Source organism: Bactrocera tryoni, chromosome 3 (genome assembly GCF_016617805.1).
Source record: "Bactrocera tryoni isolate S06 chromosome 3, CSIRO_BtryS06_freeze2, whole genome shotgun sequence".
NCBI lineage: Eukaryota > Metazoa > Arthropoda > Insecta > Diptera > Tephritidae > Bactrocera > Bactrocera tryoni.
This window is the reverse complement of record NC_052501.1, coordinates 9,464,944-9,479,455: the sequence shown is the minus strand read 5'-3', so window position 1 is coordinate 9,479,455 and position 14,512 is coordinate 9,464,944. Positions and strand designations below refer to the sequence as shown.

Sequence of the window (14,512 nt, the reverse complement as noted above, 5' to 3'; positions counted from 1 at the left end):
TGCAGTCATACGTGTCACCGCCGCAGTCACTTTGCTGACGCAGCGCTGCCGCCGTCCACGACGCCGATGCCAAAGTTGTATGTGTGCGTATGTATGTACGTCGTCAGCGTTCGTTGAACGCTTCGAGGCAATAAACTCGCGTGCAGTATTCTACACCACCAACAACCGCCACCTCAACGATAACCGTACACCCGGCCAGCGACAACAACAACGATAAATGTACATCGGGTCAACGACAACAATAACAATTTTTGACAGAAACCAAAGCAAAAATATCAGATTAACAACCAAAATTTTAAACCAAAAACAAAAACAAAATATTTTTTTTAACAAAAACAGCTAAAATATGGTGCAACAACAGCGCTTGGCCATTTCAATACCAAATATTAACAATCGCATGCCGTCCATGCCCTCCGTCGGCATCAGCACACCCGGTTCGGTGTCGTCAACCACCTCCTCCACCTACAATGCCAGCCTGTCGACGTCAATGGACTCGCCGGCTGCGGAAGTGAACAGCGCTGACATCGGCCTGTTCGTGGAGACGCCACTGCAGGAGCTGAGCACCAATACACGCCTACAATTGTCGCAGCTGCTGAATTGCCGCAAGATCTTGCGCTCCGAAGATGGCTACGAGCGCGATTGGCGCGGCGTGGCGGAGCTGGCAGAGGTGCGCAGCTTCTGCAGCAGCAACAATGATGACCCGATGCGCGCCGTGCTGCGTGAGTGGTGTTCACATCGGCCGCAGACAGCGACATTTGCACGGTTGCAACAGTACCTCGGCATCATCGATCGCTGGGATGTCAGCGATGACATTTACGAGAATATGGGTGAGTCACAAGCCAGCACATACTCCTCCACCTACCTACATTTCCCCGAAAGCTAGCATTTAAGAGTTGCGTAGTGCATTGGGCGAGGCGCTTAAGTTTGCCCGGCGCAGGCATCCCCTGGGCACGTGTTCTATATTTAAAACCCGCTAATTATATTTCCTTCTTTCTGTTTGCCCGTTGTCAGGCATATTATGTGTGCACAAACACTTTGCAAGGTTGTTGTAATGAAAAACGTCAAGTAAATAATTCTCGCATTCTTGTAGAACAACAACAAAAACGAGTGCGGTGAAAGCGTCGCGCCACATAACCTTTATTACGCGCCTCATGTGGTTAATGACCATGTGTTGGCGTGGTGAATTATGCGAACGGCTCCTATGACAGTCAGCCGGTCATGATGACATAATGCGCTGTGCAGTTGCCACCTTGCGCATCGATTGCGTTCTCCACCCTGGCAATCGATGCTATAATGTTGCCCCTAGGGGGGTTAGGTGTAGTAAAAGTACGGAAGTGTCACGATTTTCAGTGAGGTGACTAAATTTGTAGAAAAAACTTTTTATCGCATTTGATATAAAATCGTTTGGAACACTTTTGCGAGTTAACAGTTTATTTTTATGTTCGTTTTTAACTTTGTTAGAATATCTCATAATCGAAAAATTGCTTATATATTTACTCTCTGAAACCCTTAAAAAATATTTACGATAAAACCTTGCCTACATTTAGGCAAATTTTATCAGAGAAACACACCTTTTGCAAAAAAAATTTCGTTGCTACCATTTTGAAGTTCTCTCCCTAAAAAAAAATTCCTCCTATACCTCAAGTTAGCCACAGCTAAAGAAACACTGGACCTTTGTGAGTTTCTTTTCCCAGGTCATAAGTTCACCAAACAGATCAAAACTCCAAAAACTAAAATAAAGCAAAAAATCAATTTCCTACACATTGAAACCCATCCGACAACAAGTACTCTTCAATCTAATTATGAATTTCACTTTTCAAATTCGCTGGCGACCACTCTCATTCACCGTAAAATTAGTCACCGGCTCTCCATGCGAGATGACGCAATGTGAATGTGCTGCATTATAATTTTACATTCACTGCGACACAAGATTTCGGAGACCATTGAATTAATTAACCATTTAATTTTTGCGAAATCAATAAACGGCTCACTTTTATTCGCTGCAATCGCAAATTGTTGGTAAATGCTTTTTACGCCCAAAATTGGCTGGGGATTCTTTTTTTTATTATAAAGTAAAAAAAACAGCAAAAGTGATTGATATTTTGTATACAATATTGTAGGGGGAATGCGTGCCTTAACCCTTAAATGACTGCTGGTATATGTGTGAAAAATTAAGATTTTTTTAAGAGTTTTTTTTTATAGAATTATAGAGGCTTAAAATTTATATTTAATATTAAATTTATTTGCTAAATATTCAAGTATTGCTTTTAATATTTGAGGATCTGCATATATAAAAAAGAGGGTGTTTCAGGAATATAGAATTTTCTTGCAGGTTAGCTATCAAACCTATATATATTTGTCATTTATTTTCTGTAACTGTGGTACAGTTCTTTGTAGTAGCTTGGATTTCAACCGATTCTAAAAGTGTGAGGTAGAGTTTTGGTATTATCGGTACATAGAAAACAAGATTTGCCGATTTTGTGGTACGAACAATATTGAAGACAGTATTCATGCTAAAATTACTGCTTTTTATGGTTTGCTGGTCCAGGAGTAGGATGGATATTGGCACTGTATTGATTATTGAAAGTCGGATATTCTGGAAAGTGAAATGACAGGATTTTTTTTTAATAAAATGAAATCGTTGTCGGTTTGAAATTCTATTCAAACTGGAATTTACTGTATTTGATATCTCTTAAACTCAAAATATCGTCAATGTTATGGATTTTTCTGCAATTTATCGAAGAAAGAGTTTGTAAAAAACACCGTAAATAAGAATATTTTTGAAATTGGGAATTAAAGGCTTACCAAAACCATTTTTCACAGACACGTCAAGAGTTGAAACAATATCTCAATAATAGAAAAACTCTTTACTTCTTGGATAAAATTAAGATAACCAGCTCAAATATGAGAGAAAGCTCGCCTAAACCGCTGGAAATATAAAATGAAAAAATTGAAAATGAAGTGTAGAGAGTAAAAATGAAGGTATCATAGGATGATACTAAATCCAAAATAGAGATAATCGGGTCATAAAGTCCTTGTAACCCTTGTTGGGTTAAAAAATGTCGTCTAATTTGACCTCCAATGAATATAAATAAAAATTGTTGGTGTTTATGATCGACAATAAACTTGTTGTTGTTGATGTTGTTGACTCTTTGCGCTACCCTAAAGCACAAGCAGTACCGATTATCGCAGAATTTATTAGTATATTATTAGTGTGGATGTGATTAATCATAATAAACCATATATGTTGCAATTTGAGGCACGTGACTTTCAAAAAAAAAAATAATAATAATAAGAAACAAATAAAAATTAAAAAAAACGTTATGGCGTAATTAAAAAAAAAAACTATGCATCTTGTTTGCGCGGTCTTTTAGCAGTCTAATATTGTTTGTGTAAATAAAGTTATTGTTTTTTGTGCAATAAAATAATATTTACTAAAAAATAAAGAAATCACCTACAGTGTTGATAATAAAATACTAACGCAGAAATTGTTTTTGTTTTTCAACAAAGTAAACAAGCTCAAATACTTATTTATATACGGCTGCATTTTACTTAGAATTTTAAATATAAACATAGATACATGCATTCATACATACATATGTATGTATATACCTGCTTATAGAGACTGGAAAGCCATACATACTAATTTGAACCACTAAAACTCTAAAACACTTGCACACACACACACACATACAAAAACGTACTTCACTTAACTAAGAAAAAATAATATATCTAATTATACCCAGAACCGGGTGACGAGGCGAAACAACCTGAGTCGATTTAGGCCATATTCGTCTCTCTATCCGTAGGTATAAACGTGAAATAGCCCTTAGTTTTTGAGATATCGGTCTGAAACTTTACACATCTCCATTTCAAACCAAGAAACTGCTCATTCATCGGAGTCGTCGATATCGAACCATTATACCATATAGCTGCCATACAAACTGATCGATCAAATTCAAGTCCATGTATGGAAGTCTTTTTTATTTGACATGATATCTTCAGGAAATTCGGCATAGGTTATTGCACAAGACAACGCTAGAACATCAGAAGATATTGTTCAAATCGGACCACTATAGTATATAGCTGCCATGCAAACTACTTGATCAAAAGTAAGTCCTTGTATAGAAAACGTTTTTAGTTGACAAAATATCTTTACGAAATTTGGCATAGATCATTGTTCAAGCCAACGCTAGAACATCCGAACATATTGTTCAGATCGGACCACTATAACATATAGCTGCCATACAAACTGATCGTTTAAAATAATGATAAAACTCTTTGTATAACCTTTAATGCCAAAAGAAATACACCTGTGAAAGGTATTATAGAGTCAGTGCAGCCGCAGTTAGCAATTCTTTTTGCTGTTTTTTTTTTGTTTGTTCCCTCTACTTCTTTGTTAATCCGCCACTGCTGCGCGTTCGTCTGTTTATCTCATGGTTGTCGTTTTTTGTCGAAAATCACTTGACGTTCTACATTTATCTGCTAACATACAAACATACACACATGCTCAAACAAATACAGACATGTATACAAACTTGTATATGCGATTTATCACGAAACAAAAGCGAAAAGAGCAATCACTTTAAGCCAAATTTAGCTGCGCCGCCGCCCGTAAGATTAAACACACAGCCAACAAAAGCCCGAAATGAGCAGCAAACAAACAAAAATTAAATAAAACAGAATGACAGACGCAGCAGCCGTGCAAATTTACATACGGCGCAGTCTCGTTGTCAGCATTCTTCAACGCACACGCGCACAAACATACATACATATGTATGTATAATCACACACTCTCTCCACACATTTCACCGCTTCGACTTTAGCTGGTGTCAATTTGGTTGCGGTGACGCTGGTGACGCGCTTTTATTTGCACGCCTCATTAAGGTACATACACTCACACATATGCATGTGCATGTGTCTGCTCATGGCACAGCGCTCGGCCGAGTTTTCGGGCCGTGCGGCAATGATTAGCGACTCCAACTCCATCTGTTGTGGGGCTTAACGAATTTTGCATGGCTCAATGACTTTCGAATAACACGGCTCCACGCAGCGTCGCCGGATTAATATGTCAACAGGCACACACGCATAAAATGCATGCTTAGGCGAGTGCGCTTGCACTGTCAGAAGGACAGTATAATTGTCACAGCGTAATTCGAGAATACATATGAGCGAAAATCTAAAAATAATATAAATCATTGCTAAGCAATAATCAAATATGCAGGAAAAAGTAGAAATAATGCCAACGTATTTGCTTGCAGGCAAAATGCAGAGCCTATAGGAAATGTATGAAAACGAGTTTAAAGAAATTCCATGGAATTTCGAAAATTTGATTTTTACCTCGTAAGGTATATATTATAAGGTGGAATCACTACAATGGAAGCACTTGAAATATATTTTTTTTATTTGTTATAAAAGTATACATATATACCACATGATCCAATTTGATCCGGACTGACAAAAAAACTACACTCACCCACAATCTTTTGATCTTCGCCTTCAAATTAGCTCCTGAGTCAATACAAGTATACCGACGCTTAAACCAATTTTCCATACCAGTTATATAAACCTCGGCTGGGGTAGCCTTCAGTGCCTTCTATGAATTTTTGTTTTTTCGGTTTCGGTTAATTTTTGGAAGTATCGCTTTTGTGGCCCCTACGCGATGTCGGAGCTGGAAAATATTTTTGGTACATTTTTGACATTTACACACTTCATATCCGAAATATTAACCAAAATGAAGTCGATTCGTGAACTATGTTGAGATCTTCTAATACGAGTCTAGCATTGACAAACTTTATTTCCGAAACATTAACCAAAATAAAGTTGCATCTTGAACTACAAGTACAATGTTGAAATCCTCTGCTTTTTCGCGAATGTCAATTTCAAGTATTATTTCTTTAACCTGTTCGATGTTATCGTCATTAAGAAATATGGATGGATATCTAAGTTGAGCCAAATTTTGGATGACGCCCTTTACTGAATACTTTCCTCTCAAAAGTTCTACATTATCGAAAGGAATTTATCGCTTCTGTTTGCGCCCGCAGTTTTATTGGTACAGTCCGGCTCAAATTTGATCAGATGGTATATCTATGGTTTGCTCGTGACGAGTAGCTTTACAGCTTAACATTCTCCGGGATCATAAAGCCGCCGATCACCCCTCAAGCTTGCTCCTATTTACTTGGACTTTCTTCCGGTCGAACAATTCCATAACACACGAATGTATCACAAATGCTTAATATCACATAAATATATATACTATGTGCCTAACCTATGACTAATGCATGTTTTCCAGTGGGATTTATCTATTTAAATACAATTACGAATGGGTGTACTTAAAAACAGTTGTGTGTAAATTAATGGCAGTGAACTATAAAATACTGCTTAAAAGAGATGCGATAAACATAGGTTTTTTTATCAGGTTATAGGCGAAGCTATTAAAAATTTTTTTTGTTTTCGAAAATAGGATACAGTGTTACCGTATTGACCTAATTACAATTTTTGTTTGTTAATAGACATTTATATGAGTAAATTTCTGAGATATCGATCTGAAATTGTACGCACATCCTTATCTTTCAATGAAGGTGATCATCAATATCAGACTGTTATATCATATAGCTGTCATACAAACTTATCGGTACAAATGTAGTTCTTGTATCGAACATTTTTTTATTTGACGAGATGTCTTCACGAAATTTGGCACGAATGATTGTCCAAGATAAAGGTACAATGTCCATATAAATTGTTCAGTTCGGACCACTATAGCATATTGTTGTCATACAAACTGAGCAACCAAAATGAAATTCTTGTAGGAAACTTTTTATTTGTGAAAGGTATTTTTTTTGTTTTTTTCATCTGAAACTTCCTGAAATTTTTAATGAAAACACTGGCAAGCTTTGAGACGCAAGCTGCTGAAAAATTTTTATTATTCCATTGTTAATTCATATTAAAAACAGCACTGCTAATATTTTGCACATGATTGTTCGCATGATTACATGTATGTATGTAATACTCATGTGCATATGTTTGCAATATTATTCAATATTGCTTTGTGTGATAAATTAAAATTTTGTACAGGCACACATACATACATGCATACATACATAAATGTAAACAAATTTACGGATGAATGTGTTTTTTATGCCCTAAAGTTTATAAGCGAAGCACATACAAACATAAATCGCCTTGCGTCAGCCACTTTCTCCGAACTTTTCGCAATAAAGTAATTCCATCAAACGAATTTTGCGCGCCATTAACACACGTTTACACGTGTGTACATGTGTGCTTATGTATGTATGTATGTATGTATTTTGTAGCTTTTTGTATTTTGCATACGCAAGTACAAATGTACAATACCGCACATAACTTTTGTTAATGCCCACATAGACACACACACATCTACAAAGTACCTACATTTCAGTATTTTAAATGTTTTTCGTTATTGTTATTGGCGATATTTGGTTGCTGTCAGTGTTGTTGTTGTCCGCCTGTGACATTGAATGATTTGTAATTGTTTACACTGAGCCAAATTGACCAGCCGATGGCAACAAATTTAATGCACACACATGCACATACATATGTATATGTGTATATGTATTTATGTATGTTTGTGTGTGTACACTTGTTTTGCTGTCCGCCGACAAATCATGTTGATAGTGCGAATTATGTGGAACAACCGAGATTTGCTCAACTCGAGCTATTAAATTGAGGCAGGCAGTCAATAAAATATCAAAATCAAATCACCCGAAGCCAAAACAAAGCCAAAGTGTTAAAATATGTGCACAGGCAATTTATTTTACAAAAACACTAACACATATACGTTTATATTTGTATATAGTATATGCTCTAATCTATTTATATACAACAACAGATGTACCTAGAAAATGCATGCAAAAATATATTGAAGACTATAAATATGTACATTTTTATGTACATATGTAGATACATTACACATACACATACATACATATGTATGTACACCTATTTGTACACAGGAACATGAAAATAAACACATAAAAGTGACCAAAACAAAAAACAATAAAAATGTACACCAAAAAAACTACAAAATATAATAACAAAAACAATAAATCAAGAAAAAATTGAACTTCGGCTGCACCGATGCTAGAATACCCTCCGCATATAAAAAAACTCACCAAACTTGATTTTAATCGGTCAGCTTGTATGCCAGCTATGTGCTGTAGTGGTCCAAGCTGAACAATTTGTTTGGAGATTGTAGCATTGACTTTAACAATATTCTACATCAAATTTCATGAAGATATCTTGTCAAATAAAAAAGTTTTCCATACAAGCACTTGATTTTGATCGATCAATTTGTATGGCGGCTATGTGCTATAGTGGTGTAATCTAAACGATTTCTTCGAATATTGTACCGCTGCTATAGGTAATATTTCTTACCAAATTTCGTGAAGATATCTCGTAAAATAAAAAAGTTCTCCATACAAAAACTTCATTTTCAACGATAAGTTTCTATGGCAGCTATATAGTATAACGATCCGATCTGAACAAATCCTTCGGATATTGTACCGTTGACTTAGACAATAATTCGTGCCAAATTTCTTGGAGATATCTCGTCAAATAAAGAAGTTCTCCATACAAGGATTCGATTTTAAGCAATCACTTTATATGGCAGCTATATCCAATAATGGTCCGATTTAAAAACTTTATTCGGAGATTATAGCGCTGCCTTGGGCAATAAGCCATACCAAATTTCGTGAAGATATCTCTTAAAATAAAAAAGTTTTCCATACAAGAACTTTATTTTGGACGTTCAGTTTGTATGGCAGCTATATGCTATAGTCATCCGATCTGCTTTCTTTCTTTGGAAATTACATTATTCCCTTAGCCAATTACCCATGCCAAATTTTGTTCAATTCGTGTAGCAGCTATATGCTATAGTGAACCGATATCGGCGCTTCCGACAAATGACCAGCTTGTTGAGAAGCAATTGATGTGTGCAAAAGCTCTCATCGCTATCTGAAAAACTAACTTCTAGGTATAACAAACTTCGTGGCGAACACAATGTACCCTGTTGATGGTATAAAAACCAAATTGGCATGACAATAACAATAAAGACAAGACAAAACAAATTGGCGGCAGCAATGGACACTAGGCAGCAGCGAATGCGCGTGAAAATAACATAAAATTTCTGCTGAAAACGCGCAACATCCGTGCAATTTTGATTTGCAGCTCGCTTTTTTCAGTCACACGCACACATATGTATATATTCACACATCTACTAGAAACATATTATATATGTATGTATGTATGCAGATATATTTAGCGCACTTGAAAGCGCTATGCTCCCAACTAAAATAGCAACAACAAAGCCAATAGCAAGTGCTAAAGCGCAGACACTAAAAATGCACACACACGCACTCACAACCACATACATATACATACACATATAAATATTTACTGCAGATCCATTAATTAAACATGTTTTGTTCACGCTTTGTTCTAGCAACGGATTACGCTAATCGCTCGCATCGTCGTGAGTCAATAATTCGTTTTATTGTTTATTTGCACAAACTAAATTACCCTAGATCCCTACACCTGTTCCGCACTTTCCCTCAGCACGCTTGTCGGTCGCTTGCTAGGCTGGCTGGGTTGTGCGCAAAGTCCATCAACCCTACGCTACGCTCCCTCACACATGCACACACACATTCGAACGCATAAACATCCGAAGTTGTTTTTATTTTTATACGCAATTTTTTCTTTTTTGTATTTTTAATTTATTTTTAATTTTAATTTTTTTTTTTTTGTTCTACGGCCATTTGTATTCTAGCAAGGTGCGCAGCAGTTTCTCGAACCTGTCAAAATATTTAATTATCGACAATGTGCAGCAAGTGTTTCTCGCTTACACTGCACGGAATTTATTTTGTTTACGTTCCGTCTTCGCCATTTTTTCGTAATTGACGCTGTCTGACAGTCTGAGGTTCACAAACTTCAACTCTCAACCCTGAGGCGTGAACAGGGCAACCAGCTCCGTTGTCTGTGAAATATGACAAATAAAATATGTCAGTTACCGTTATTTGCACGCCTGAGTTTTACAGAATGAATACATACTTAGTTCTCTTATCGGGTTGATTTTATTTTAGAAACAAATAGGAAACTAAAGAGACCATTGCATGTTTGGTATCTTTGTTACAAACGAAGACTCCATTGGTCTCTCTATTATACAAGTACAACATCTCAATGGAAGGTACGAATACTTTCGCTGAAACTAATAAAACTGAGGCAATATACCTTCTGATCAAATTTGAGAGAGACTGCCAAAGAACACTAGATTTTCACGGATGTTAATTAATGCCTTCAAATTAGGTCCCTGAGCTTATACAAGCCTACCTACTCGTAATCCAATTTTTCATACACTTGTTATAAGCCTCGGCTGGGATAGCCTTCAGTGCATTTCGAGACTTTTTGTTTTTTTTTCGTTTTGGCTCATTTTTGGTGCGCCATTCGCTAGATTGTTAGACAGCCTCGATTGATATTCATAAAGCCATGTCTCGTCATCAGTAATAATGCATTTGTTGAATATAGGGTCCATAGCTATTTTAGTGAGCATCTTTTTTGCGACCTCTAATATTCTACTATAGCTTCAAGTCTATTGGTATGAGTCATTGACACGCTTCATACCCAAAACTTTAACTAAAATCTGTTGAGTTTAACCCTAAGAGATCTTGACATCCTCTGCTGTGCCAAAGTGACGATTTCCAAGTACAGTTTTTTCACCATTTTCCATGTTATCATAATTAACAGCGGTGGAAGGACGTCTTGATTGACATATGGAAATCAAACTTCACATGAGCATGAGGAAGATTGAAGCGATTTAAAAAAAAAATAATCGATTCAGTCTAGTTCAACTTTAATCTAACGGTAAAGCCAACTCAATAAAACTTTCGAGAATTGTAATCAACGTAATTCAGGAAAGATTTCTGAAAGTAGTGGGTGTATTATGTGAGGACTTTCCAACTCACTTTTTGTGTTATGAAAAAAAAATCGCCATATCGCGTTTCACTAATGTCTAATGGTTGTAGTTGTATTGGGATCTTTAATAGCGTCACTTTTAAAGTAGCTCCGAGACATTTCGAAACCTATACTAATTTTGCAAATAAAGGCGTTCCCCTCATTGTTCCAGTATAGGTTTCGAAACTTACTATGACTGCAATTAAAGTCGGTTTCTTCATTGCTCTTTTCCAGTGTTGGACTGACCCTGTTGAGTAAGCCTTTAACTACTTCTTCAATGTTAGGAAACCCACCATCTTGTAAAGCAATATTTTCAATGTTACTACACAGGGCGATTCATATCTTCTATATGGAGGTATAGTCATGCTTCTGTTTAAGCAGTAAAAATCGTAGGGCTATATCCAATTTCTACTCTTGCCTCCTCGCCGCGCACTCTTGAAACGTGAGTAACCCTTGTGTAAGATGCGGTAGTCAACCCGTTTGAAGCCTAGAGTCACGGAAAAGAGAGAGGGAAGCCATACCGGGGCCACTCCCACATATTCGGTTTAAGCGTTCGCTGAAGGCTAATTAGATTGTCTGTTCACCAAAGGTGCAGCTGCGAGTGGGCGTCGGTCTTGAAACAAGTGGCCCGCTATATGAATGTGTATACAACTTTATACTACTCGCCTAGAAGTTGTGCGCTGGATTTGGACCCGCCACTAGAAACCACCTCCAATTAAAAAATAGGCAAGAGCCTCAGGTAGCTCATATACTGATTTTATTTTAAGCTTATCTCCTTGTGAAATTATATTCCTACATATAAACAAATTGGATGATTTTTTGTAAAAATTCATGCTTACGAATGGCACTTTCAAAACTCTTGTAAAGATCAGTTGACCTTTTTTGGACCAGATTAGTTGCTTCTTAGAGGTTCTCTGAAATTTATGATATCAATTCATTACTAGAACGGCATTCGTCAGACAAGAAGCTTTGAGCTCTGCAAACTTTGAGAAACTTTTATAAGCATTGTAAAGTTTTATGATTTTTTGAAAATGTTTTTGCTGTTTGTGCAACTCTCTTACTTTGATGAGGCCTTAATGGCCCTTTACGACCCTCCATGTAATAAATAATAAGGCATTTCAATTTCCGAATCCCCTCACCACTACATACCCAATGTTGTTCTGATGTTAATCAGTTGATTTATAATTCTGTCACAACTGCTCGTTGCAATGACACAATATGATAAATATTCTCATTACAGCAGCATGTAGCTGCCATTAAAAATTACGCAAAAAGGTAATATTATATATTTAATTGCATATTTTATTGCTATAATTATAGACACCCTCACACAGATAAAACCTGCGATTGGCTATAAAATTTAATTTCTACGTACTTTGTCATCACGTTTACTAGTTCCACGCAAACGAATGCAATAAAGATAGATCTTATCACTCACTGATTTTCATAACAATCATAAATGAGTGAATACTTGCTTGATAATCATTTATGAAATTCAATTACGTGCGGTCATAATAAACAATGCAAATATTCTAGGCTGCGAAAGTGCCGCTGACGGGTACGCGATCGAATACGGGCCCCATATTTAGCTTAGATCAACACATAGAAGTAGTGGGGCGCCCAAAATTCTAAACTGATATGCACGAATTCTTATTTACTGTTGAAAATATATACATACTATATACATATGTATGTATCTAAATCTGTCTCAGTGGCATCACACGGCACAAGTTTGGCTTTTTCATTGGCATCGCTTAAACAAGCGCCGGCAAGCTCAGCTTCTTACGTCGGTCATGGTCTAATCACAATCGAGTCAACAATAACATGACCAAATTGTTAAAATTTGCGACTAATTTATTTTGTGTGCCAACACGAGTCGGGCTGATTGTTTGTTCAACCTTTATTGTTATATAATAAAAAAAAATAAAAATAAACGTGAAGCTCAGCTGTGAGGCCTGCAATTCGATACAATGAAGCGTGATTTGACAGAATGTTGAATTAGAAGTTATCACATGTACATACATACAAACATACATACTTGTACAGACCGCCCATAGTTTAGCTAAAAATAACAGTTAAAGAAATCAGCAATGTTAGCCTTCAAGACTATATTTAGTATCTCAAATTTGATTCGAATTTTTTTCATATTAGCGTAAATTTTACACATATTTTTTGGCTATTATTTGTGTTAGAGTTGATTTAGCAGCAAAAACTATGCGAGGCAAAAATACTTAGACTGTGTTCGCACAGATTAAGTTTTGTTAGTAATTTTTTGGCAATCGCTTTTACAATTTTTTACAATGTGTCTGCGAGAGCAACAGAAACGTGAAAATTTTATCAGGGAACTCGGAAAAACAAACATATAAAAGCAGTTAAAACATTTTCTAAACTTTTCGGTTTCCATTCGACAAACTTCAAGTTGCCGCAGAAAGGTAACTCTGTGTTATTAGGGACTTATCGAACACAAGAAAAAAAGCTGATTTTTCAAATGTCAATGCCTTATTAAACAAATAAATAGAATGCCATAGTTCCAGCACATATAATTTAGTCTCGATGAAGTTTCATTATCTGCTATTTGTGACGTCACTTTAACAAGAGTGATTATTATTAAGATGATGGAGTCATGTGTAGAAGTTCAAGCAAGTGAAGAAAGTTTTCTGAGCGCCATTCACTTGGGGAAACGATTATTTTCAATAAGGCTCAAGTAGCTCACGGCTTCCAGTCTTAGACCAAGTATCCTCTGGGTAGCCATCCGTTTGAAGGCGAGTTAAAGGAAGAAGTCGAAACATCTTTCCTCGGGTTGTGCTCTGGGTTTGGAACCCGCCACGTCAAAAACATCACCAATCAAAAAAAAGAAAACAGCCTCAGATGAGAGACCCCCTTGTGATACCGCAGTCGGTGAAACGATAAGCTGTACGAGAAAGAACAGTGGCTACGACTGACGCGTTGTAAACTAGACTATAACCGCGTAAGTGGTGTCTACGCTAATAAACAAGAAGAAGAGTGTAAATTCTATGAGCCATATATTGGCTGAATTATAGACGCTTGCGAACAGATATTTTTCTGATCTCCGCTTTCAGCGAACAAAAAACACAAACCCGATGGCCATAAACAAGCAATAATCTGTAATAACAGGAACCACACAGATTATTTTTAAACACCCTGACCATCAAGAAATGAAACTTGTGGTAATCTAATTAAGTTTTAGCCAGCAACTCAGTGGATTTGGTAAAAAAACCCTGACTACTTTCCATCCCAGCCGCCCAATGTTTCTTAAGTTGCAGCATAGAGAGCCTTGAAATACGTCCGTCTCATCCAGCTGAAAGCTGGGCATTCGCATAATTAATATTCCGGCATTTCATCATCCTCCGCGCATACTCTATATTCCGCCGAATCCACTTTTCCCATTTTCTGAAGCTAGGATGTGAAGGCCCTGTGGTGATCCTTAAGAAGCTACTAAACTCCCTTTTCCCTGGAAGTAGGCGCTTTTTGGTTTGTCCACCATCAAAACTATCCCAAAGTAACTTTA

The 14,512-nt window shown here is 36.7% G+C and overlaps 1 protein-coding gene across 1 annotated transcript in view; it reads left to right on the top strand.

Moving 5' to 3' along the window:
• The first annotated feature begins 265 nt into the window (after positions 1–265).
• The window catches only part of LOC120770989 (myeloid differentiation primary response protein MyD88), a 28,375-nt gene continuing 14,128 nt past the window's right edge, over positions 266–14,512 (top strand). The window contains exon 1 of the mRNA XM_040098736.1: positions 266–827. Coding sequence (XP_039954670.1) covers positions 347–827 — 481 coding nt within the window. The 5' untranslated portion in view covers positions 266–346. The remainder of the gene's footprint in view (positions 828–14,512) is intronic.